This window comes from Python bivittatus, unplaced genomic scaffold (genome assembly GCF_059951505.1).
Source record: "Python bivittatus isolate LINGU-HERP-01145 unplaced genomic scaffold, Pbiv_v1 ctg000210_np1212, whole genome shotgun sequence".
Lineage (NCBI taxonomy): Eukaryota > Metazoa > Chordata > Lepidosauria > Squamata > Pythonidae > Python > Python bivittatus.
Window position 1 is genome coordinate 5,539,548 of NW_028277053.1, and position 25,998 is coordinate 5,565,545.

Here is a 25,998-nt window from a genome sequence, read left to right on the forward strand (position 1 = left end):
GATTTTGTTTCCTTGTCTTTATTTTGCTTTCTATAACTACTCTGTGACTTGGTTAACCATGAGTTTAAATTATATTCTTTTTATTCTTTGCTGTTAATATTTCATTAATATACATATAAACATTTATGTTTAACATTTTTCATTGTTTGTTTCCGTCAAACTGGAACCAATTACCCTATTTACATAGAAATAGCACTTCGAATAGTGCTAATTTGAATAATGTGACCATTTCACGGAATTAATTAACCACACTAATTGAGACCTACCTGTAGTTATATCAAAACGGTACAGATAATTATAATCTGTTTAAAATATATATATAATTAAGGTAGCTAATGAAGGGTGGCCAGTTTGACTGTATTTGTCCCTCACTGGAGTTTTTTCAAAGCTCTTTGTTGTGATAATTTTTTGGCCCACTCAGCACCCCACACATTCAGATCCCACTGACCCAGAGAAAGGTATCCTTTGGGTTTCCTGTCTTTTAGAGTAACAAATCTGGCAGCCAATAATAATGACTGAATTAATTTCTTACAGGCTCTTTTTTTTTTTTTTTTTTAAGTATTTTGAGAAATTATGCCAGAAACCTCCTGTGAAGCTGGGGGTCAGGATTAGGCTAAACAAAGATGGATGGATTAAAGTTTATTTTCATTGGCCATTGGATGTTGTAGAGAAAATAAATGGCTCTTCCTTTCTGAGTCTCCAACTTCCAGTTTACGTGTTTCTGCTGAATTCAGGCTAGACCGCTGGCCGGCTTGTTTAAAAAACATAACCCCTTCCCTGCTTTAAAGCTGACCTACAGGCCACTTTTATGATTCATGCTAAGTAGCTAGCGCTCACACAACAAGCATTTACTTGAATAGTTTAGAAAAAGAAAACATCCTGATGTGGGTTTTGTAAAACAGAAGGAAACATTTCGCCTTTGACAGAGTTGGCCTGCCAAAGCTTAAGAGCCTAACCTTTGCCCTGGGGGGGATTTCTAATCTCAGTGGATTAGGAAAAAACTGACATTTTAGATGCCACTTTTCAATGAGAAAAATAAACTTCCCAGCTCAAGCACTGCCTAATGCTCAAAGACCCATCGCTGGGTCTCATTTCCTGTGGCAAAGATCCTTTTGGGGCAGACTGCTGGGGGGGGGGGGGCGGCCGGCCGGCGGGCTCCACAGTTGATTTACCTCCTGTCTGGATTGGCCAGCTTGATTGCAACATTTCGGGCTTCTGCAGCTCTAGAGATGTCTAAAGCGAAGAAGTGATGCTTCTTCAAACCATGGAAGTCCTGGGCAGACATTGCAAGGTCTCCTGAGCTTGTTTTCATTCGGTAGGAAGTAGAGACAAGCCTCACACTTCTCAGTGAACCCAGAGTTAGGACAATAAGACCTCTTTGATTGGTTCAAAGGAGGCTGACAAAGGGCTTCATGATGGACATTGTGGGATAAGATTGTAAGTACCATGGACCTGGATGTGACTTAACTTCTTTCCCTGGTTCTTGTCCTGTCTTTTGGAGCAGTAAAGAAGAAATGTATCCCAGTTTCTGTACCGCAAACCTTCTGATAACATGCTTCCCCATCATCCTAGCTGGATATGCTTATCCAAGTATTCCTCATATGATTTGACTCCTCTGTTTCCTTCTTATCACCCCCCTTTTGAAAATACAGTAGACTCTCGTTCTTATTAATTTAATTAATTAATTCAGTTTGGATGCCACCTGACTCCAACTAACCCTGGGTGTCTCTGCTGCACCCACAGAGCTGCTGTCTGACATTGTTAGGACTTCTCAGTGGTAATTCCTCTTGCCATGGAAGTGGTTCAGGAACCTCACCAGTGAGGTTTTACCTGCTTTTGTTGCCTGGGGTAATGGCTTAAAACTGGTGGTGGAAACAGTCTCTTGCCAATTAACGATCTGCATATCTTTTCACTGCAACGCTTTCTGTTGGACTTGGGGGGGGGGAACCATGGTCTTCTCTCCACTGCCCCTGGGTCCCATAAAGAAGGGCCAGGGCAATTCAGACACACTCTGAAAGGACTCACAGGCCCTTTCTTCTCGCAGGCAGTTGAAAAATGCAGAGAGCTCTAACCCTGAGCTACCAAGAAAGCATCTTTGGTGCTGGATGGGGTCGCACTGCCCCAGACAGACCCTGTGCGCAATCTAGGGATCCTCCTGGACTCACGACTCCTGCTCGAAGAGCAGGTGGCAGTCGTGGCTAGGAGGGCCTTTGCACAGCTTCGCGTGGTGCGCCAGTTGTGCCCATTCCTAGATCAGAGGGAGCTACTCACTGTCACTCATGCCCTAGTCACCTCCCGGTTGGATTTCTGTAATGCGCTCTACATGGGGCTGCCCTTGAAGAGTATCCAGAAGCTTCAGCTGGTGCACAATGCAGCAGCGCGGGCAGTTATGTGTGCCCCTAGGGCGGTAGACGTTACACCTCTGCTCCGCGAGCTGCAGTGGTTGCCAGTTTGCTTCCGGGTCCAGTTCAAGGTGCTGGTTTTGGCCTTTGAAGCCCTTCATGGCATGGGGCCGGGTTGCCTGAGGGACCGCCTGTCCCCGATTACATCTGCCCGTCCCTCAGGTCTGGCAGAGAAGGCATTTGGCGGGCCCCAGGAGGCAGGCCTTCTCCGCCGTGGGGCCGGCTTGTGGAACCTTCTCCCCCCAGAGGTGAGATTAGCTCCATCCCTCTCGACATCCCGCAAGTCCCTCAAGACCTGGCTGTGCAAGCAGGCCTGGGGCTCCCAGGGGACCGGGGAGGTTTCGCGATGGCTCCCTTATTCATTTTATCCCCCCACCCCATTTTGTATGCTTTTATAGTTTTTTATTTGTAATTGTTTTTATGTATTTATTCTTTTTAATTGTTGTACGCCACCCAGAGTCACTTTGTGTGAGATGGGTGGCTATATAAATATGATAAATAAATAAAATAAAATAAAATAAATAAAACAACAGAAGAGCAGGAGGAGGGCTGCAGTCCAGCTTCCCAATCAGAAGGTGAGGCTGACTTTCCTCCAGGTCACCCAGCTGGCCAATGTTGGCTGCTCTGTCCTTCTGCTGAAGGAGCAAGCCAGTGACTTGGCACAGGGGCTCTGCCCTGTCTGTTCCAGAGGAAGGGAGTCCTCTCCCTCTGCCACGTGGTCCCTCCATGTGGAAAAGGCTTAGGGTTCATTTCCAGGCTGTAAGGGGTGTGGCCATTTTTGGAAGCCAGGGACCACACCAGGCCTTTGAATGGCATCCAGGCAGGATCCAGAAATGATGGGGCCAGGACAATGGTGACATGTGCTTTTAAATACGCAACTGCCTCTCACAGTGGAAGAAGTGATGTTATTCTATCCATCTTGGCCTCAGCTATCAGCCTGAAGGGCTTGGGCCTGGAAGTTTGGGCTTGTGTTCCCAGCAGCAACTTGACCCCCGCCCCCCAAAGATTAGATCAGGTCTGCACTGCTGACCCTGCTCCCCTGCTGGGGAAGATCTTACAGCCATCTGTATTTCCCACAGTGGCGCCGGCAATGGGAAAATGCTTGCATCAGGAAAGCCCTGTACTGTGTTTGACACATCTCTTGGGCTGCAGAGAACAATGGGGAGGGGGCAGAATTAAATGTGGGCGGGGGGGGAGTGAAGAAATGCAACAGAGGGCCGAACTGCGTGACGCGTAACGTTCAGGATGTTGACTAAGAGTTGCAGAGGGAAAGGGATCAGGATAGAACCAAGACCGTCAGGGAGCAAAGGTAGCCCTCTCCCCAACAGCACATCAATAGGTACACAGCCTTAGATGTCACAGTGGCAATGGAAATCCATAGTACCCAAAGTGTACTAGAGCCTAAATACACAGTACTCAAATTATACTAGATGGGAAACTGCCATTGGCACTATGGACCAAGACCGTCATCCCTGAGTTGCTGCTGTTGCTGTTTTGAAGAAAAATGCACATTGGGTGGTCCACACAACATGCTTAATGGGATTAATGATGGGGCAGAAGGTTGGGCGAACCTCTTAACCCAGTTAGGAGAGAGGTAGGTGTACCCAAACTAACTCTCCCCAGTCAACCAGGTTGTGCAACCCCCCCCCCCCGCATGAGTGCAGTGTGAGGCAGCATCCAAGCCCTGCCCAGTTTGCTCTCCGAGGGGCAGAGGTGGAAATGTGGAGAGACTGACTGGCGCTCCATTACAGAGGGTCCTGCCGCCTTCTCTCTCTCTCCTAGGCTTCATCTGTGAGCGCGACCGCCTGTCCTTTGGCTTCTGCCAGACCCTGCTGTGGCTGGGAAGGTGCCACCTCCCCGCAGTCAGCGTCCAGTGCTGCCAGACCTGCCGCCCACATGGCCCGGGCCATCGGGATCGTGGTGATGAGCGTTCCTCCCGGAAGTGAACGCCTCCGTGCCCAGGAGCCTCTGGCGGGCTAGCAGCTGGAGAAGGCCCGCTTTGGCCAGCCGGCTCCTCCATCAGCAGGGCTCATCTGGTGCTTGGAAACAAACCGATGTTCCTGCCCTGGTGCGGCACTCAGGCCTGTGACTGGCCTGTGCTCCAGGCAACCCGCCAAGAAGCCTTGTGGCCACAGCGCATGAGGGGAACTGGTGGGGCAAAAGCAACCTGGCCTCAGGCAAGCAGCTTGGAAGCCATCTCAGAAGTATCTCTGGTGCTACAGTTGGCCACATTCAGGTGCCACTCAGTGTTGGCAGGCCAGCACAAAACTCTTAATGAATTATTCTTTTTTAAAGAATAAAACCAATTATTTTTATATTTTATGCAAATGCGCATGTAGCATTCCACAGAACGTGATTCGATCATTTGGTTGTGTTACAACTATGATGATTTTTCTTACGGTAGATGTGAGGAGCTTCAGGCAGTGAAGTTAAATATCCCTGGTGCCAACTGCACAGAGATGCACCTCGCACGCCCGCTCCCCCCCCCCCGCTGCTGCTGCTCTTGAGGCAGGTGCTTCTAGGTTGCCCAGCTGTGGGGGGGGGGTTTGGCAGCTCCTCCAGCGGGGCTGGCAGTCCTGTGCCATCCTGACCTGACCTGACCTGCCATCTGGTGCCAGCTGAGACTTGTAGGCCAAAAGGATGCCTGTCCTAGTCTAGTGCCACCAAGGCCAGCCTTCCTGAAGGTTGCCCAGGTGAGGGACTGGATGGAAGCTAGTCTGACTATGCAACTGTTGTGCCTCCTTTCATTGCACAGCCAGGACCGTTACACTGAAAATATCCAGGTCTCCCCAAAGCATTATTCCTTTTCCTTGGTGAGCCAAGGACGCTTGATATCAAATCTACATTTCCTGCATTTGTAATTTATACTGATAGCTACACTGGCAAAAATACATCTGACTCAGAATTGTGTGTTTGATTTCTAACTTGAACCTTTAAATTGGAGAAATGGTGTAAAAGTTCCTTTAGAAGTCTGCACTGGTTGCACATCTGAACTTTGTGTAATCTTTAGACAACAGAAAGAACAACTCTGTTTTAAAGGAGGGTAGCACGGCTTTGCTTACTTTGTCTGTTTTGGGAGGCGGTTGTGGTGGTGGTGTCTTTGAGTCAGTCTCAGCTCCTGGTGACTGTATGGACTGGCCGGTGCAGTTGTCATGGCCACACTGTAGAAGCGATTTGCCCTTGCCTTCTTCCGGGGTGTTTCCTGACTTCCCCGTCTGGGGCTGAGGAAGGGACTGGCCTAAAGTCATCTTGCTGGCTTTTGTGCCTCAGACGGATCTAGAACTCAGTCTCCCCACCCGAAGTCCAGGGCCTTAACTACAAGACCGAAATGGCTCTCAGCAGTTCTGCCATCTTGGCCAGTTTCATTTAGGATCAATTTGTCTACTTCTGAATATAGAATGTCATTCTTATTCTAACACGGAATTTCCCTATCAACATATCAGAAAGAATGAAAACTGATTTGAAGAAGAGTATTGTAATACCTATTTAAATTTTGAATGGCTATAACTCTCAAGTGTGTTAAACTGCAATAGCGAAGTTACATCTAATCTTGATGTATTTTTGTTTTTCTGTTGAATCTTTAAAATTGTACCCATCTCTTCTTAGTCTCTCTGGTGTGCTTGCTTAGCATAGCTACAATCCACCGAGTACAAAAGTGTATCGTGCCTGTGCTCAGCCAGTATGGTTCAACGACACCTGTCCCCAGATGGCTTTTGAAAGGGGAGGAGAGCGATCGGGACTTGCTCAAAATTTGTGCTGGTTTTTGTTTCTCAAGGATCCCACTCTGCATTTTTGTGAATGGGATTTTAACCATGCAGATCATCTGATTCTCAGTCTGTTTTTCTGGGCTTGAGCACACTGGAAAGCCTCGCCCCATGGCCTCTCCAAGTCGAGGTAACACATGCCAGGTTTGCCCTCCCACTCACTTGCAAATGGCCTGGCACTCAGTAGCATCAGCCAGGGCCTGCGATGCCTCAAAGCCTGGGTGTTGTTTCTTGAGCTAAGGCGGCGGGTGGAATAGAAACAGGGAATGGCTTAAGGTCTCTAATGTACCTTATCTGAGCGGACCCGCCCCCCCCCCCCCGGTATCTCCCTCTGCGCATCCCACTTTTGTGTGATCCTCCTGTCTGTTCCCCCTTCTGCCATCTGTTGGGGATTCTCTAACTTGGATTCCTGCCCCGAGCAGAGGCTGGACTCAATGGCCTAAATGGCCCATTTCAACTGCGGGATTAAATTTTTGAGGGGATCACCAAAACATTGTGCTTTAAAGGAGGAATGAATAATCTGAGACTCTAAAGACCTACAAAAGTTGTCACCAAATGTTACTTTGTAATGTTACAGAATTAGAAAATTGTTTGATACACAACTGAACAGTGGTCATGTTAGCCATATTTAATTTGAAATTGCACCAAAAAAAGTCAGTTTAGAAAAAGTTGTGCATCTTCGGTTTAAGGATTTTGTTGTGTTTATGGGAATCACAGCAGTTTCACTTGTCTGAACAATGGAGTCCAGAAATGCATTCAGCCAATATACCCTAATTTATCAAAAATTAGGGTATATTGCATTGCCAGAAGGAAACTCCTGGAGAACATCTCTTCTACGACAAATTACATCTAGTACTATTATTATTTGGGAAAGCTTCATTTGTGTTGCTGATGGCAGGAGTTCAAGAGCACCATTGCTATCCTACAGTCAGGTGCAGAAACACCCTTGCAATCATCTCCTTCAAATCCATCTGTCTCTAAGATCTGTATGGTGAGAGCCACGTTATCCAACAACGGAACTTTTGATCTGAAAATTATAAATGTTGTAATTTTGAAGGAAAAATGATGAGAAAACATAATCTGTTAGAACAGTTCAAGGAATCCCCACGTTCACCTCATCTGACTTTAATTTGCTTCCTTTAAGGGCCAGACAACATTTTTAACTGCAGAGCTATGAAACTCAGAAAAATAGAGGAACTGAATGGTGACATAATCTTCTCAACCAACAGAGCGGGAGAGATTTTCAGTCTCCCATGCTCCTGGATTAACTAAAAAAAATAAAAAAAAAGTTAATTTTTTTTTTTTTGGTCTATTTGATTCAACTAACATTTCAAGGCAAAAATGCCTTTGATAGGGATTCCTGCCTGGATGAGGTGTTGGACCTGAAGGCCTCAGTGGCCCTTCCAACGCAAGCGTCTTTGGTATCTTGCCTTCTAAGAGTAAGCATAGATATGAAGATATATTTTCTGGATTGGGCGTCTTTTACATTCCAACAACCATTACTTTAAGGAATTATTGCTATGCCTCTGTATCATTCCGTTTCATTTCGACGTGGTATTTCTATTAGCACAACTCATTTCCTCCTTTAAGATAATGGTTTTCAGCATTCTAGGACACTCATCTTTGCGTCACGGCCTCAGGCCAAGCAGGCCATCAGTGTGGTTGAGGCTTTGGCCCAGAGCCCGGATGCCAGTTGGCCAGGGAGGCCCAAGCTGAAACTCAGTCCCAGCAGGACGGCATGGCTGTGGGCCGGGAAGCCCCCCGATTCCAGAGGTGTCCCATCTACGAGGAGCGGTTCAAAGGCCTGAGCTGCTTGAGCTTGCCAGAAAGACCATCAACATGTCCAAGAAGGGGCAGAAATTGGGGGCAGAACAAGGAGTGAAATTAAAAGAATGGTGATTCCCGACCGTTTCAGCTGTTGGAGCAGAAGTGGATCCCCTCCCTGGCAGCTTTCAAAAGGGAGGCTGGAGATGGTGTAGTGGGATATCGCACCAAATTCTCTGAGACCCAGAAAGACCCTCCAGAGCCTTCCGTTCTATGTCTCTTCCACCATTTTATTGTCAGGTGCCAACAGGATTGTCAAAGTATCATTTTAGGTGCCTTGCACTTGTGGAAGTAATGGCTTCAAGTTTATTCCTCATCTATTTTGGCAAACCTTTTTTTGCTCTCAATCTCCAGGGGAAATGTAATATCATCAAAAAACAATTGTTTCAACAATTCTGTATTTTATTCACCTTTTACACAGTAGATATTCAAATATACCCCACTACGGAGAAGTGGGAAAATCAACTAAAAATCAGATTTTAAAAATTACACCACACATTCATCAGCTGGCAATAAAAATGATTCATGTTTAGAAAGATCAACATTAAGAGAATATTAACTTTTTATTCTTTACAGTTCATCTGAGATTGATCAGGTCTGCTCACTCGTTTGCAATAAATTGGGTGTTTTCAAAATGGTTCTTTAAAAACATGTAAGAGGTACAAAGAATTTTTTAGTATTAAATTCAAGGTAATTTTATAAAGAAGTTAATACAAAGGTACCAGATGTATTCCACGTCAGTCAGGCTCTAGCAGACACTGGTCCACAATCTCCCGCAAACTGGGATTCTCCATTGCTGCTGCGACTCTCTCTTTATCGTTGATTTGTTTGTTGACTGCAACACAATGGAAAAATGATCAAGCAGCTTTTGACGGGAAACCAGATAAATTTATCATTTGGGACTGCAACCCACATCCTATTAATATTAACAGGGAGCGATCAAGAGGGACTGCCCAGTTCTTTCCACTGACTGATTATGTGCCATCAAGTTGGTGTTGACTATTAGCGACCACATACAGTAGACAGATTTTCTCCATGGAGTTCTGTTCATACCTTTCTTAATGGGTCTACAACTGCTGTTTTTATTTTTCTCAGAATGTATTATCCATCAACCTTCCTCTAAATGAAAATTACAGTAGCAAATATATTTACTAATCACCATGCTGTGGCATAATGCAACAATGAGATTAAAAAGGATATTTTAATTTTCAGTATGAAAACTGAAGCAAATGCATTGCAGTGGGATTCCCTCATACACATCGATTCAAAGTCAAGAGTTCTCATCCTATCCGCCCCACTCCCCCACCACATTAAACAGGAAACCCCGTCAGCTAGAGAATTTCGGCTGGCGGGGTCTAGGAGGACAGCCTTTTCTGCCATTGCCCCCGCCCGGTGGAACATCTTGCCCCCTGAGGTGAGATTGGCCCCCACCCTTCTGGCCTTCCGGAAGAGCGTTAAGACCTGGCTCTGCCAACTAGCTTGGGGATCCAATGGGGGCTCCCAACACTGGGGGTGGCTGGTAGTCTGAGGATGCTCTCTCCATCTTTTAGCTTTTGTATATTCCCGTAAGATTTTTATCGTTTTTTATTACTTTTTTACTTGTAAGCCACCTAGAGTCACTTACACAGTGAGATGAGTGGTGTATAAATTTGATTAATAAAATAAATACACACATACATACACTTTCTTCCAAGGACAACCTGGAGTGCATGACTTGTAGGAGGTTCTCAGCAATGCAGGCCTAACCCCCCAACAATGTAATCCTCTTTTAATAATGAACTGCAGGCAATATCTGGTGTAGCAGTTAAAACGTTAGACTGGAACCAGGGAGGCCCAGGTTCTAGCTGCCCCCCGCCCCCAGCATGGCACTCTCACTCAGTCCACCCTATCTTTGAGGGTCACCGTTGTGGGGAAAAAATGGAGGAAGTGGTGCTATGCATTGCCTTGAGCTTCTGACTGAAAGGCAGAATATAAATCTAACAAATACATAAATACATCCTTCTTTGGACAGATTTGAAAGTACAAGGAAGTAAAAGAGATCTCTAAATATTGTCTTCCTTCCATATGCACACTCTTAACTGTATTATCAGGAGAGTAAGATTAGTTTTCAAACTGCTTCTTTCCATGAAAAATGCTTCACTCTAAGCACAATCCACAGGCATACTTACTGTCCTCCTCAGTCGAGTGTGCCCCCTCCGATACGTAGACTTCCAGCTAGATGAGACAGAGAAACACCAGCTTAGAAACACCCACTGCCTCACAATGAACCTCCGCGCTGGTGTCCCTCAGTGCAGAACCATGTTAAATCAATGCCCTGTCCCCAACATTCCTGCTTTAAAAGCAGAGTTGTTTCATGTGTATGAAACGGTTACATTTCTGAAAATGTGTAAGGTCATTCCTTCCATTTTTAAAGGCCCTTTTAAACTAAATTTGAACCCAAAAGTAATTAATGCAAATTTTAAATATTTATTTACTCCTTGAATTGCTTTATGTACCTCCATGCCATAACTACTCTTCACAGGACAACTTGTTGGTGAAGAATTTGAATCCTAAGGGGCTCGGGGGTCTCCAGCCCAGTGAAATCCCATTTTTTGATATTTGTTTCCTGTTTGCGCTCTCTTAGAGTTGTTTGTGTGAAGCCACAGTTCAACAAGCCAACTGAAAATTAATGCCTGCTTCTGAGATGTCTTCATTACTGTCATTCACTCATGATGATGTGTGTATTATCGCTTGCATATTGCCACAAACTGGTTGGCAGCGGCTGACCTGTTCTAGTGAATCAGCTGACTGTGGGTGTGCAGGGGGAGGTGGGGCTGAAGCAGCCAGCAAGCTCTCGCTGGCCGATTATTCGCAAGCATGGAGACCTGGGGAGGCTGAGTCTGACTGCCTGGCAATCCTGGGCCGCACTTGGGGAATCGCTACCATATAGCATGCATATTAGTGACGGTCGACTAGAACCACCTCTCTATTCCTCCCTTCTGTAAAACAAAATCTCTCCTGTAGGACTGAGGACACTCAAGCTGTCTCTTACAATCTGGCTCTTCTTATAGCCCAGGTAGCGCAATCAACAATGGTCTTCCAAGAGAACCAATCTCACCGTTCAGTGTAGAGAAAAACTCAAACGACATACCTTGTGCTTGAAAGGTAAACATCTCTGAAGTTTGATCCTCAAACACAGCCCTAAATTTTCATGAAAAATATTTCAGTTTCCTTTTCAAACACAGACTCATTCTTACCTCTCAATTATCTTTTTACCAGAACAGTAACTGACTGAGTCAGGCAGCGAAAACACTTGTTCAGCTTTTGGTACCTTGGCTTGGCAAACATCTGGGGAGAACCTGGTTGCCTTCCTTAAAAAAAGATGAGCATTTCTACGAAGTCCATTTGTTCTCAATGGTGGCAAATAACATGGAACAGCAGCTGTTTTCAACACATTGTAATGTTTTTCACTTAGACAATAGCCTCTTATGAGGTCACCGTCGCTACTTCCAGCGAGGGTCTTACAGCTGCAGCGGTATAAATATGGCGGATAAACATTTCCCCAGAAATCTGTTCTGCTGAGTGCACAAGGAGGTGCCCCAGAGCAAGCACAAAAGCTCTGATATTTGATGCTTGCAAGCTGCCTATTGTTAAAAATTAGGGAACCCTGAGGCAAGAAGTCTCCCCATAGATAAAAAATGAGAGTGTGGCTTCAAGGACAATACCATAGCCAATACCATGATTTGTTTGTTCCCCCAAAAATATCCAAATGCACCCCCAAAGAACATGGCTTATAGTTTGACAATAAGCCATGGTTTAATGTGGGTTTATGAAGCCCTACTTGCTTTAACTACCACTTGTCACGTCTGAGTCCAGAATTCTAGTAAACTTCTGCAAATTTGGAGGAAAAAAATGAAACAAGCTATGATTACCAAAGCTAGCTTTGGTAATTAACTGCCAGGCTAACTTTGTTCAGCAGCCCGCAATGAACATATTGGCCGAGTCCTACGTGCAAGCCTGCCTATGTGATTAAGCCAGGATTTGTCTCGGCTACCGCCATTCGTTGAGCAGGCCAGAGCTGAAAGGCGCGCCCAGAGGCGGCCCCGTGCCGGGGATCCCGAGGACACAGAACGGCCGCGGCCGACGGCCTTCCCCGCGGAAGAGCTGCCGGGCGTCGCCTCTGGGTTTCCTAACGGTTTTTGTGGAGGCAGAGCGGCCCGGCCGCGGCCAATTGCTCTCCCCGTCCCTGGGTCGACAGAGCCCCCACTTAAGGTCGCGGAGGACGAGAAAGACGCGCTTCGGCGCCCGGAGGCCCGCCGCGGTCCAGCCGAAGCCGGGGCGACCCTTCCGGCCCGCCCGGAGCCGCGAGCCCTACCGATGAGCGTGGCCAGCGAGCAGTGCGGCACGGTGGGCGTGAAGCGGATGGTGACCAGGCACTCGCCCGGCCCGGTCTCGGCCACCTCCACGCAGCTCTCGCTCACCACCTCCAGCTCCTCCAGCGTGTTGGGCTTCTCGGGATCCCGGATCGTGCGGATGAGATCTGGTGGGGCAAAGGCAGGCGAGCGGCCTGAGCGCGGCGCCCGAGCGCGGCCCCAGCCAGTCCGCCCCGGCCCGGCCCAGCCCAGCCCAGCCCAGCCCGCCCCGCCGCGGCCACCCACCGTAGACCTCCAGCGCCCGCTCCTGCTCTGGCTCCATGGCGGCGCGCCCGCTCTGGCCCTCTCGCCGGGGCGCCGTGTCGGCATCGCCCGCGCTAACGAGCGCCCGCCACAGCAGCCCCAGCGCCAGCATCGCCGACCCGCGGCCTCCTCGACAGGGCGGCCGGCGGCGGGCGCGGCGCCTCCATGCGCCAGCGACGTCGGGCGGCGCGCGCTTCCGGGGCGGGGCGGCGGCTGCGCGGTGGGGCACGGGGCCGGAAGTGCGGGGGCGCAGCGCTGGGCGGGGCCTCGTGGGAAACATGGCCGCGCCGCTGCGGGTGCTGGTGCTGCCGCCGCCGCCGCCGCCGCCGCCGGGCCCTCCGGCCGGGCCTCTGCGCGCCAAGCTCAGCCGCGGGCGGGGAGCGCTGGCCGTGGCCGGGGCGGCCGAGCTGCGCCTGTCGGGGCTGCCCTCGACGCGGCTCCCCGACGTCTCGCTGCCGGGCGCCTGGGAAGAGTAAGTGGGGCCCGCGGGAGTGGGCGGCGGCGGGGCACGAGCGGCGCCCGGGAGTCCGGCTGGGCGGAGGGCTGCCCAGGAGTAGGGCGTCCGGCAGGCGCCCGTTGACCTTGGCTGGCCTGCCACGCCGGACCGGGCGGAGCCGGTTAGCACTTGGATGGGAGACCACCAGGAAATCTCGGCTCTGCAGATCGGAGTAGGACGCCCGGAAGAGGGTGCTGCGTGCCCCTGCCCCTGCCCCTGCCCCTGCCCTATCGCTGCCGGAGGGAGGCGGGCCTCGCTGCTCTGGCCAGGCCGTCTCTTGCGCCTGGAAGTCCAGAGAGCGCCGGGGAGGCCTGACCGCGGCGAATGTCGCTGTTCGTAGCTTCGTGTGGGAGAGCAGCGCGGTGGAGGACCCGGCGGCGGACCGCCTGCAGCTGCTCGCCGTCTCCAAGACCCGGGAGCTTTTCCTGTACGAAGTTATCCTAGAGCTTGGAAAACGGGACGCGACCCTCGTGCGGAGCTGCCCCGAAGACCGGCTGAGCGGGCTGGTTGCCGCCAAAGGTGCCGGTGAGTCTTCTCCTGGGCAGGCATGGGGGGCCACGGGAGCCTACCCAGCCTTTGGGGGGCCGAGGGGCAGGGCCAGGGGCGCTGCTTCGGGGTTCCGTCTTGGGGGGCAGTAGGGTTTTTTTCTTTTTTAGACCTGTTATTTTGACCCATCTCAAACTGGCCACAGAGCTGAGATTGGCTTATCAAATGAGGGAACGTTGGTTCTTCTTTGCCTCTCCGTGGCTTTCAGCGCCGTCAACCATCACCAGAGAGATCTGGGAATAAGAAGCTCCGCTTTGCAGCGGTTGCATGTCTCAGGTAGTTTCCAGGTGATGCCGCTTAAGGACAGGTATTCCTGCTTAGGTGTATAGGTGCTGTGCAAACTTCTCTTTGCCCGGGAGTATGTTTTATTTGCATTGGCTGATACGCTAGCTGAGCCTTTTCTTGGAAGAAAATTACCTGCAAACAGTGCAAAGAGGGGTGCATGCATTGGCAACCACCAGACCAACTCTATTGCAGTGTGTCCTGCAATGTGGTTAGCAGTTTATATCCTGGTGAAATAAAAAGCTGGTTATTTCCTTTAAAGCTCTACCCAGCTTGTATTAGGTTTATGTGAGAAAATGCTTTCTTTTCTGTAATTCTGCCCCCCCCCTTAACATCATTTGGGCAAGTTTATTTACAGATCCCATGGGCTCATCTTGGGTTCAAGAATTTCCTCTAGTTGTCTCTGTTTACTGGGATGGTCTTCCTGTTAAATTGGGAAGCTTGTACTCTTTAAAACAAGTTGTAAAAACACATCTTTCTGAAAAGCCTTTTAATTGTTTTGAATATTTCTGGCTAAGCCTGGTTTTGTTTTTACTGTAAACTGCTGTGAGAATCTGGTAATTGTCAGTGTTAAATAAATTCACATATAACTTATAAAATTTATTTACTTAAATTTCTGTGCTGAGTTGGACACTCATGGTGGATTACATAGTAACATATAAAACGTTCAATAGTGTAACAGTAAACAAGTGTCCATGGTAAAGCATAAACAATAACAACTGTAGGGATGGATACATACACACACACACAAACACACACAGATACACATGTTATGCAGAGTGCAGCTATAATCACAGTTCATGCCAAAAATATACACCAGCATTAGAGAGATTTAAAGGATACAATGTCCTTATCTTGTTCTCCAAAGAAATCCAGCCAGAAAGTATAAAATATCTGGTTGTTTATTGAGGAAAAATAAAAACTACATAAAATACAAGTTTCATGCAAAACATAGAAAAAATCACTTATTCTCATATATGTGGCATCCAAGGCTTATTCACTACACAAGTTTAACAAAGTCTCTAGCCAAAAACTCTTGGAGAAGAGGTACACTACTTGGTTATTAGTTACTACTACATAACCTATAAAACTGATTACATGATGGCTAAATCCTACTGAGCAGTGAGACATGTAATCCTCACACTTTAATGACACTATGCACCACCCCTTGAGTAAGTAGCATACAGACGCCAATAGGTGGCAGTAAATAGCAGTATACGTGCACACTAACAAAAATAACTGCAAATGGCCTGTTTATGTAGTCTAAACAATGTTTGGAAATAGCGAGGTGCATTTCTTCCCATGAGAAAATCCTAACAACACACACAGACACACACACAGGCTCATATATTAAATAAATATATGGGCCTGACTCCATCTGAAGCCCTGGAGACTGCTACACAAAGGCTCACAGCGCTGGCTGCCAGGCTAAGGAGACACACTAGAGAAGCAGAGGCTAAGAAGATAAATGTCCTGTTCTCCAAAGAACCATCCAAGGTGTACTCCCAACTGCAGACCGCACAGTAACAGCTGAGCCACCAGCAGCGGAAACTGAACAGCACTGGAAGAACATATGGGAGAAAGAGAAGACACATAACACCAGTGCAAAGTGGCTGCCGGACCTGAAAGTGGCCCACAGCAATCTCCCAGAACAGGAACCAGTCACCATCACAGTAGCAGACATCCAACAGCGGGTCAAGAACATGAAAAGCTGGACAGCGCCTGGCCCGGACATGATCCACACCTACTGGCTAAAGAAACTAACAGCAGTGCATGAACGCCTAGCAGTACAGATGAACCAGCTGTTAGCAGCAGGCTCCCACACAGACTGGCTAACACAAGGACCACACAGACTGGCTAACACAGTGCTGATCATGAAAGACCCTCACAAGGGAACAGCACCATCCACCTACTGGCCAATAACCTGCCTCCCCACAACATGGAAAGTCCTATCAGGTATCCTAGCTGCCAAGCTACAAGACCATATGGGCCAGTACATGAGCACAGCTCAGAAGGGCATTGGGAACACCACCAGAGGCTCAAAACTCCAGATGCTCATAGATAGAGCAGTTGCTGGAGTCTCAAGGTCTAGGCAGACCAATCTGAGCACAGCCTGGATTGACTATAGGAAAGTGTACAACTCAGTGCCACACACATGGATCTGTGAATGTCTGGCATCTTACATAGTCAACAGGACATTAAGGACCTTCCTCAAGAACGCAGTGGGACTGTGGAAGACAACACTGGAAGTCAACTCAAGACAGCTTGCACAAGTGACCATCAAGTGCGGCATATACCAAGGTGATGCACTGTCCCTGCTGCTGTTCTGCATAGGCTTAAACCCCCTCAGGCAAATAATCACAAGGACTGGATACGGGTACAAGTTCAAGAGTGGAATCACCATCAGCCACCTCCTCTACACGGATGACATCAGGTTGTATGCTAAAAGTGAACGAGACATTGACTCACTGATCCACTTAACACGGATCTACAGTGAGGACATTGGGATGTCATTCGGACTGGAGGAGTGTGGCAGGATGGTAGTAAAGAGAGGGAAGGTAGTTGACCGATGGGGTGGAACTACCAGTGGGCCACATAGCAGACATAGAGACCAGCTTGGTGTCCCACAGTCACATGGAAACCATGATGAGGAGGCAAGGAAGGCAGCAACATCCAAGTACCACCAAAGGACGAGACAGGTCCTGAAGAAACAGCTCAATGGGAAGAACAAAATCCACGTCATCAACACGTATGTCCTGCCAATCTTCAGATACCCTGCTGGTATAGTGAGCTGGCCAAAGGAAGACATGGAGGCTGCCGATGTGAAGACCCAGAAGCTCCTCACAATGTACAAAGGTTTCCACCCCAAGTCCAACACCCAGAGATTGTAGACCAGCCGCAAAGAGGGCGGACGGGGTCTGATGAGCATCAAAGCCACTGTCCTGGACGAAACCCGGAGCATCCAGGAGTACATCAGTGAGATGGCACCCAAAGATGATCTGCTGAGAGAATGCCTGAGGCAGCAGCAGATATGGGAGGAAGTTCAAGTGGAGGAAGTACCATGGCAAGACAATCCCCTGCATGGGGTGTACCATCGACAGATAGCTGAGGTGGCTGACATTGAGAAATCCTACCAGTGGCTGGAAAGGGCTGGACTAAAAGACAGCACTGAGGCACTGATCACAGCAGCACAAGAACAGGCAGTAAGCACCAGCTCCATAGAAGCAGGGTCTACCACACTACTACCAAGGTGCAGATTGTGCAAAGAGGCCTCAGAGACAGTCTAACACATAGTAGCAGGGTATAAAATGCAGGCAGGAAGAGCATACACTGAATGGCCCAACCAAGTAGCTGGCATTGTGTATAGGAACATCTGCAGAGTGTATGGGCTAGACCCCCCCAAGTTCAGATGGGAGATTCCACGGAAGGTCGTGGAGAATAACGGCTAAGATCCTGTGGGACTTCCAGATCCAGACAGACAGGCAGGTACTGGCCAATCAACCAGACTTCGTGGTAGTAGACAAAGACCAGAAGACGGCGGTAGTGATAGATGTAGCAGTGCCAAGTGACAGCAACATCAGGAAGAAGGAGCACAAGAAGCTGGAGAAGCACCAGGGCCTGAAGGAGGAACTAGAGAGGATGTGGAAAGTAAAGGCCAAAGTGGTCCCAGTGGTGGTAGGAGCACTCGGGGCTGTGACTCCTAAGCTGGGAGAGTGGCTCCGGCAGATCCCAGGAACAACCTCAGAGCTCTCTGTCCAGAAGAGTCAGTGCTAGGAACAGCTCAGATCCTGCGCAGAACCCTCAAACTCCCAGGCCTCTGGTAGAGGACCTGAGATTGAGGAAGACACATACCACCCATAGGGGTGAGAGGGGATTTTTTTTTTTTACACACACACACACACACACACACACTCTCTCTCTCTCTCTCTCTCTCGCTCTCTCTCTCTCTAAATTGCAGGAAACTATATTGCCAATTTTTGGAAGCTGTGGAGAGGTCCATGGGGCTGGAGAAAATCATTATAAGAAGATGGAATTCCCCCAGGTGCTGGGTTAGCAGTTGAATTGGGATGGTGCTTTTTTTATTAGCGTTTCTCTGTGCATGTTATTTCTCCATCACAGGATATGAAAATGTTCCTTATATCCTGTTTTGCAGGCTTACTATCTATTACCTCCTTGAAAGTGCTGTCATTTAAAAATGGCAGAGCTTTATTGTTGCTCAACAACCTTATGATTGCACATCTCATTTTTCCTGGAGGAGAACTGGGGGAAGAGATAGAAGGCTGCTTCAGACTTGATTTGCCACCACAAACCTTGGAAAGGATAGTGGATGTTACTTTCTGCAGAGGTGTCCTCTTCTTGTTGGATGAGACCGGATGGATATGTATCCTTTAAGATGAAGCTGGACAACCTTGTTTGGACCAGCATGGTGGAGGGTGGGCTTCCAAGGACTGTAGGTTTGGTCATGTCCCAGGTTGGGTAGTGCTGAAATTTAGGAGTGGAAATGGAGGCATTTTACCTCATAGAGATTTAGCACATTAATTTCCACCTATACTGTGAAAAAGGCAAAAAGTGCCCCATTGATCCAAGGGCTCTTGCATAAAAGGTGAATGGGGACTGCATACATCCCATTATTTGAGGTTTCTAGGGTGCCCACCTGTGCTTTAGGTCATATGTAAAATTTGGCTTGTGGGCTGCCCCACCCACAGTGCTCTTGTGTCTGACCAACAACTTCTCTTCTGGAGTCCTTCCTTGACCTCACAGGGGCCTTCAAGACCTTGTTCAGCACTGCCAGAGGAGTGGATTACCGTAAGACAAAAATGATTTTTTCTCCTGAGACTCTCCAGTGGCATATCAATAATCGTGAAGAGTTAAATGCTTTAAATATCTTGGATTCATTTTCCAGGCCTCTAGTGGGAAAACTGTGCGCACTACTTATACCTCCTCATTGGCTCAAAAAAAAATACCACAGTAATATGTTTCCATTGAAAGCAGGGAGGAGATTTTATTCCAGGAGCTTTTAAAAGACTTGATTTAAGAAGTTAAGAAAAAAGTATTTCTTCTTGTTATTAGATTTATTGTGGCTGCCTACTCCAAAAGACTCTGGGCAGCTTACAGCCTATCAACATATACAATTAAAACAGTTAAAAACACCAAAACACAGCAGCCCGGACAAGAAAGCAGCCATAACAGTAAAACAGCCCCAAACCCACCACCACAGCAGGGCCTCCACCAACACACTAACCCCAGCCCTGGAAACAGAGCCAGGTCTTAAGGGCTTTGTTAATTTTTTTTAATTTCTTGATTGTGTTGAGTTGTTGGGGGATTTGTGAGCAGGCACATTTCACTCATATATTTTCACAAATAAATAAATGTTAGTTGCGTGCTTAAGTTTCAACATCCCAGTCAAACTGTGTGTTTCAGTGAACAGAAGCTGACACCGCCTCTCCATGGTACAATGTTAACATGAAATCTTTCTGCAAATTTGAAGGCATACTTGGTATGTGCAGTTGTTTATATTTCAGAATAAGAAAGCAGTGAATAAAGCAGGCTTGTATTTGAACACCCCTTTGTAACATCTCCTTTGGCAAAAATAGCAGTTCCAAACACAACCTGTATCCAAGAGTCCTTGCTTTTGAAGTTTGTTTCCACCCTTGCAGAATTCAAAAAGATTCTTAGGTTTCCTGGCATGCATAGCATGATTGAGATCTCCCGACAGATTTTCAATAATATTCAACTCGGGACTATCAAGCCTTCATATTTATTTCCTGTAAGAACTTCATGGTTGATTTGGAGATATGTTTGGATTGTTGTCTTGTTGAGGTATCCATCCGCTTTTCACCTTCAGTTTTTCCCCTGACCGTAGGGTGTTCTACAGTACGCTGATATTAGCTGCATCCACTCTTCTTTCCATCTGCACAGATTCCTCGTTCCACTGTCAGCCACATAACCCCAAAACATAATAAACTTACTTAACAGTTGGGAAGGCATTCTTTTCTTCAAATGCTTTTCACCCTTTTTTCTCAAACGAATCTTGTGTGGTTGTGGCTGATATTTCAACTTGTGTTTCAGCAGCCCAAAATTTGGATTTTTGTTTTTAAATAAGCATTTTAGAGGGGGAAAATAAGCCACAAAAGAAAGATCACCCCCCACCCCTGGCAAGGCCACATTGTTCTTTCTAATTCTGCAATATTTTAAATTTAATTATCAGTCTGTTGAGGTTTGTTACTTGTCTCTGCCAATCATTTAATATCTTATTTTCAGTTTAACAGGTCTTTATTATTTCTTTGTCAAAAAAATTCTTAGGTATGTAACTTTTTTAGCAGTAATATTAAATCCTGTTATTTACTGCAAGTAATGCTTTCCTTCTTCAACTAATTCCATGTCAGCATTTGGGTCTTAACCTGTTAATCCAATATTCTGCCAGTAAACCATACTGGTGTACACATATCTTCCAGTATCAGTTCTAAAGAGTCTTGTGGCTGAGTAACTCTGAGTCTCACGTTGTCAGCATGTGATTTCAGTTTATATTCTCAGTATTGTAACTTAATTCCTGAAATTTTGTTTTCTTGATGTATCTTCTTTGCCAATGGCTCTAATGCCAATAGAAAGAAGAGAAAGCTTTTCTTGTTTCCTTTGTTATAGTCTATTTTTGTGATAGAAAAACATTTATTAAATATTATAATAAAACCTTTTATCTTGCTTTTTATTCTTTATTGATATTCTGTATTCATGTAAGAAAATTTGAACCACTTGATTTTTTCTGGTTTATATTTTTTTTAATAAGAACTTTATTATATTGTGTTTCAAAATACAATTAAAATACAAAACAGAAAGTATAGCAAAGAGAAAAGATAGAGCTAAAAGAAAAAAGGCAAAAACTAAAATAGTGGAGATAGGTAGAAAATTGAAACAGAAAGTGACTTCTGACTATCTCCAATACAGATATAAATACAAATTTAATCTCTGACCACTGATTAATCCAAGTTCACATTATTTCTATCAACACAAACCATCTGATCATTAAAGCCCACAATCAAAGTCTGGTTTATATTGTCAGTAACATTTAAAATATATCTGATATTATGTCTCATGTACCTCTTTGGAACAGATCCAGTCTGGTCAGACTGTACTTGGCTTAAAGGGCCATTTATTCTCCTTGCAAGTGTTGCTGTAAAAAGCTTGCGATCTGAATTCTGCAGGAAATAGATCTGTACAACTTCTTTCCCTCTTTGTGGATCAGAGAAATGAAAGCTGCTTTCTATGGCAAAGGAAATACTTGGCACTGTTGGATCTTGTTCATTACCTGAATTAATGGTTTAACAGAAATTTCAGGAAGAGTCATCTACAGTATTGCAGGCATGCTATCAGGCCCCGGAAAGTTATTCCGTTTCAGTTTCTGTATTGTTTCTTTGGTTTCATCTTCAGTTATTAATAAAGTGCTGCCTTTTGTTGATCTGTGAATTTTGTGAATAAGATTGTATTAGACTTCCATCTTTTCTAGGTTAGGTGTTTGCTTACTATATAGTTTTGAATAATAAATTTACAAATTGCTCCATCATCTCTGTTGTAGAAACATATCTACTTCCATCCTTAATAGAAATGATTGTTACTTGGTCTTCTTCTTTTCACAGTTGGTAGGCCAACAATTTATTTAGTTTGTTGCTTTTTTGAAATATTTATTCTTTCATCAAATTTCTAGGCCACTTGACTCCAGACTGAATCTGGGTGGCTTCACAATTAAAAAACAGGTAAAAACAATATAATATAGAAAGAACAGCAGTCACCCAGAGGGAGCAAATCCCCCATCTTTAATTTCATTTATTTGATTTGATATAGCTGCCCACTCCAGAAGAGGTCCAGTCACACCCTAAGGCCTGGAGCAAGAGCCAGGTTTTTAAGGCTTATTTAAAGGCAGGTAGCATGGGGGTGATATGAATGTTCAACAGTTCAACTTCTTAGAAGTTTAATTCCATTAAATCTATTTTGTTGTGGATCCCTTTGATTTTTTGTTCTGAATCCAAAACAGTGTTATGCCTGTGTCTTAATTCTAATTGCTTTGGTTTGTTCACCAACATCCTTCTGGTTTTCACGGCTCTCTTTCTGTTTGATGCCTGAGAGATGAGCGGTCCTCTTATCGATGCTTCTCTGGAGGCCCAGGCTGTGCACAAAGAAACATCAGGGATTAAACTGACTTGGAAGAAGTTCTTTAATTCCCGTTGACCATTTGATTTGTCGTCTTCTTGGAACAGTAATTGTTAAATCTCCACCTCTTCCATTTGGAGATTCATCTTATTTAATCTTACAATTATTAGTCTGTGGTCTGCGTAAGAGCTGCAACACCTACTTCTATGAGATTAGTTAACAGTGAATTAGAAATCGACCACAGATCTATTCTTGGGTGAGTTTTGTGATCTGAAGAATAATTATATTCTTCCTCTACAGGGTATTTATATCTTCAGACATTGGAAAGAGGTAGTAGTGACATAATGTAAGACATTTTGAGGGACTTTACCAGAGTTCTTTTTAAATAAAGCAGCTTTGTCCATGTCCAGAGAAAAAAACCCATTCGCATACCTGAGAATCATAATATCTTGTTCTGCAATTGCTATTTTCCCATATTCAGTATGAAATCATAATATTATAAATCTCCATCTTGAAATTATTTTTCCAAATTCCATAAGTTTTTCACATATATGATTACCCCATTTTTACCCCAAGCCTTGATTACCCAAGGCTGCAATTTTTTAAATGAGATATTTACGCTTTAACAGATTTACAATATCCTTTTTAATCTTGTCTCTCTTGAAGACAAATAATATTTGTATTTTCTTTTTTTTAAGCTTCAGAAGAATATTTTTCCTTTTAAATGGGCTGTTTAGCCTATGAATATTAGTTGAGAATATTTTAATTTAATCCATGGTGCTAGTTATAAATTAGCTATAATCTATGAAGAAATAGCAGTTGCTTGGTCCAATTTTTGACCTTTTGGTCTTGGTTTTTCCCCCTGTTCTGTCACTGCTAATGACTCAAGCGTTCTACTGGCATCATCATATAGGAGCTTTACCACCACCCATGAAGACCTCCAGACAGAATGGAGTAGCCCACCTCTATTTGGTCTTTCTTTCTTGAAGAGCAGTTGTTAAAAATCTCAGGGGTCTTCTCTGCCTAAATATCTTCAGAGGCACATCTAGTAGAATCTCAATTATATACCCATCTTTTAAAGGAGTGCCAGTCCTTTCTTCTAATATTGGTTTTTTTTTGGTCTTAAAATACATAAATTTGGTACAGGGCAATTTTCTTCTTCATGCTGCTTATGAGGTTATTCTGTACATTTCTTCAGTTTCCAGAGTTTCATCTGCGTCCAAATCAAAGTAAGTTTTGAGTAAGTTTTTCGTTTCTCTAAATCTTCTTTCCCTGCATCTTCCAATATACCTCTGAACTTTACATTGTTTTTACATAGTTCTGTTTCAACAATTTGTAATGTAACTTCTGAACTTTTGACTTGAATTCTGTGCCCTTGATGTCTTGCTGGATGCCTGTAATTTCTTTATTATGCTGTTCTAATTTAGTTGTTAATTTGTCATATTTTTCATCAAAGTCAATGTTAAAGGAATGCAGTTTTTCTTCCATGTCTTAATGTTTTTGTTGATTTAATTTCTTGACGTTATCTTCCACTGTATGCTTTTCTTGTTGACTTGTAAGAATAATTTTATTTTACGATGAAGTAACAGAGGAACCAATCGTTGACAACTGTTGTGATAAATATTGGACTTCTGGTTTTGTCATCTATTCCTTACTCTGTTGTTTCCTACTAATTTTTGATAGATATGCCCTCTGTTTCTTTTCATTAAGCAGATCCAGAACAAATCATACAGTTTGGATAACTAAATAAGATAAAACTCATTTATAGGTAGCCCTTGAGTTACAACTGCAATTGGGACTGGGATTGCCATCGCTAAGCAATGTGGTTGTAAAGTGCGATGTCACATGACTGCATTGCTTAGCGACAGCAATCCTAGGCAGTTCTGGTTGTTGTCATAACCCTGAGACGTGCGGGTTGTTAAGTGGGAAGCGGAGGGAATCCCAGGTAAGGAGTGTGGGGGTACTGCAAGGGGGTAGGGAAGGCCCTGGGAGGCCTGGTACAGGCTGTGTGCAAGTCGGGGGAGCAGGTGCTTGGTGTGGTGTGAGCTCAGGAAGGCCAGTGAATGAGGGCACAGCGTGTAGGCGATCTCAGGGAGGCTGAGAAAAGAGGGCTCAGGGTGCGTGTGTGCAAGCGCAGGGATGCCAAGGAAAAAGGGTGCAGGTTGTGTGCGAGTGAGGGGCAGAAGGAGGACATGGTACGTGCGAGTGAAGAAAGGCCAGGGAGGGAGACTTACTCTGTGACCTTCCTTGCTGGCTTCCCATTGACTTTGCTTGGGGGAAACTATCAGGGAAGGTTGCGAATGGCGATCATGTGATTGTGGGGTGCTTGGCAACCGGTCATAAGTGCAAATGGGTTGCCAAGCATCCAGATTGCAATCATGTCATGTGACTGCGGGGGTGCTGGGATGGTTTGAGGACCGGTCATAAGTCTCCTTTTTTCAGCATCATTAACTTAGAACAGTTGCTGAATGAATGGTCGTAAATTGAGGACTACCTTTATATCTAAATATTGTATTACATTAATGCCTGTGAAATATAGTATGAGACAAAAATGACCTTCAGGTTAATATAGGTCTTAAGTCAATACCTAAAGTCTGTTTTTAAAAAAATGCTGGATAACATACGAACTAAGGAACGCTGAATGCAAGAAAATAAATCCAAATAAGGCAAAAAGGATAATAGATAAATCAGTTGTCTCCAAGTTGGTACAGCCCTTGTTTGTATAATCAACCTGAAAAAAATAATAATATAAGTCAAGAAGGTGCTATCTTCATTTGGAAATTTTTGCCAGGGTCGCCAGATACAATAGTATAATTCTCTGTAGTGAAGACCCAAGCAGTTCCTCGGACTCAGTCTTCATTTAAATTTCATTTCAAGATTGAAAAACCTCACATAGGCATTTCTTGTGTCAGAGCTCTCTCTTGTGCTTGCAAGAATTCATCCTCAGGTTGTGAAAAGAAAAAGGAGCATAAGGGCTTGTTTAAAAAGAAAGCCAGATGGCTCATAGCCTGAACAAAGCTGAGTGCCAGAAAGTAAATCCCAGTAAGGCAAATGGAATATTCACAGTCAGCAGTCTCCAAATTAGTATAGCTCTGGTTTTTGTAAATGTATTCATTATGCCATCTTTTATCAGTCCAAATATTTCTTTTGGGTATCCTACAAAAAAAGAAAAGGAAAGAAAATAATGAAGGGGAAGGAAAAGAAGATCTGTAGTCACTTGGGAATCCTGGCTGTGTTACCCAGAGATAAATCATAGCTCTCCTTATCCCTTTTTAAAACATGTTTATAGTTGTAAGGCTGGTATTTAAACAGTTGAACAGCTAAGAGGAGAAGGTAAGCAGGTCCCGAAGCGTTTTGTTATACTTTAGATCAGGGTTCCTCAACCTCGGCGACTTGAAGATGGGTGGACTTCAACTCCCAGAATTCCCCAGCCAGCCATGCTGGGTGGGGAATTCTGGGAGTTGAAGTCCACCCATCTTCAAGTCGCCGAGGTTGAGGAACCCTGCTTTAGATGATAACGTTTGTTGTGGTCAGAGAAAAGGTTTCCTTTTGATAACTCGCCTCTACAGATCATTCTTGTACTCTATAAGCAATACTCCATAACAACTGTGGGATTCTCTTCCATGGCTGATTGTAGGCCTAACGAGTCAGCCACCTTTTGGGGCCTTACTAAGAATTTTACAGTTGTGTTCGAACATCTGCACGTGCCACATTCACCACTGCACATACACAGTAATCTGTGTTCATATTTGCAGAAAGATGCCATGTTTTGCTTGGTACCGTGTGAGTTTTTGTTCACTTGGGAATGCATTGAAAGAGGGCTGCCTAGACCTCTTTAAGCAATTTTAGTCCTTGATTAAGCCTCGAAAGTCAACTCCACCGAACAG

The 25,998-nt window shown here is 45.4% G+C and overlaps 3 protein-coding genes across 8 annotated transcripts in view; 2 read left to right on the plus strand and 1 right to left on the minus strand.

Moving 5' to 3' along the window:
- ADAMTS7 (ADAM metallopeptidase with thrombospondin type 1 motif 7) overlaps positions 1-6,003 on the plus strand; it is a 69,653-nt gene extending 63,650 nt beyond the window's left edge. For both annotated transcript variants that reach the window (XM_088139267.1, XM_088139268.1), the window contains one exon: positions 4,185-6,003. In XM_088139267.1, coding sequence (XP_087995393.1) covers positions 4,185-4,348 — 164 coding nt within the window. In that variant the 3' untranslated portion in view covers positions 4,349-6,003. The remainder of the gene's footprint in view (positions 1-4,184) is intronic.
- A 2,367-nt stretch (positions 6,004-8,370) lies between these two features.
- CIAO2A (cytosolic iron-sulfur assembly component 2A) lies at positions 8,371-12,857 on the minus strand. The gene is made up of 5 exons (XM_088139277.1): positions 12,628-12,857; positions 12,345-12,509; positions 11,121-11,170; positions 10,159-10,204; positions 8,371-8,825 (listed from the first exon to the last, which is right to left on the minus strand). The coding sequence occupies exons 1-5, from the start codon at positions 12,755-12,757 to the stop codon at positions 8,728-8,730; spliced, it is 489 nt and encodes a 162-aa protein (XP_087995403.1). The 5' UTR covers positions 12,758-12,857; the 3' UTR covers positions 8,371-8,727.
- Positions 12,858-12,908: 51 nt separating this feature from the next.
- Positions 12,909-25,998, plus strand: part of SPG11 (SPG11 vesicle trafficking associated, spatacsin) — a 62,327-nt gene continuing 49,237 nt past the window's right edge. For 4 of the 5 annotated variants that reach the window (XR_015795882.1, XM_088139262.1, XM_088139264.1 and 1 more), the window contains exons 1-3: positions 12,909-13,117; positions 13,482-13,666; positions 18,123-18,350. Coding sequence is in view for 4 of the 5 variants with exons in the window: in XM_088139262.1 (XP_087995388.1) it covers positions 12,924-13,117; positions 13,482-13,666; positions 18,123-18,350 (607 nt within the window). In the remaining variant the exon portion in view is untranslated. Of the gene's footprint in view, positions 13,118-13,481; positions 13,667-17,954; positions 18,012-18,122; positions 18,351-25,998 lie in introns of those variants that run through there. The other variant, XM_088139265.1, reaches the window with a different exon arrangement.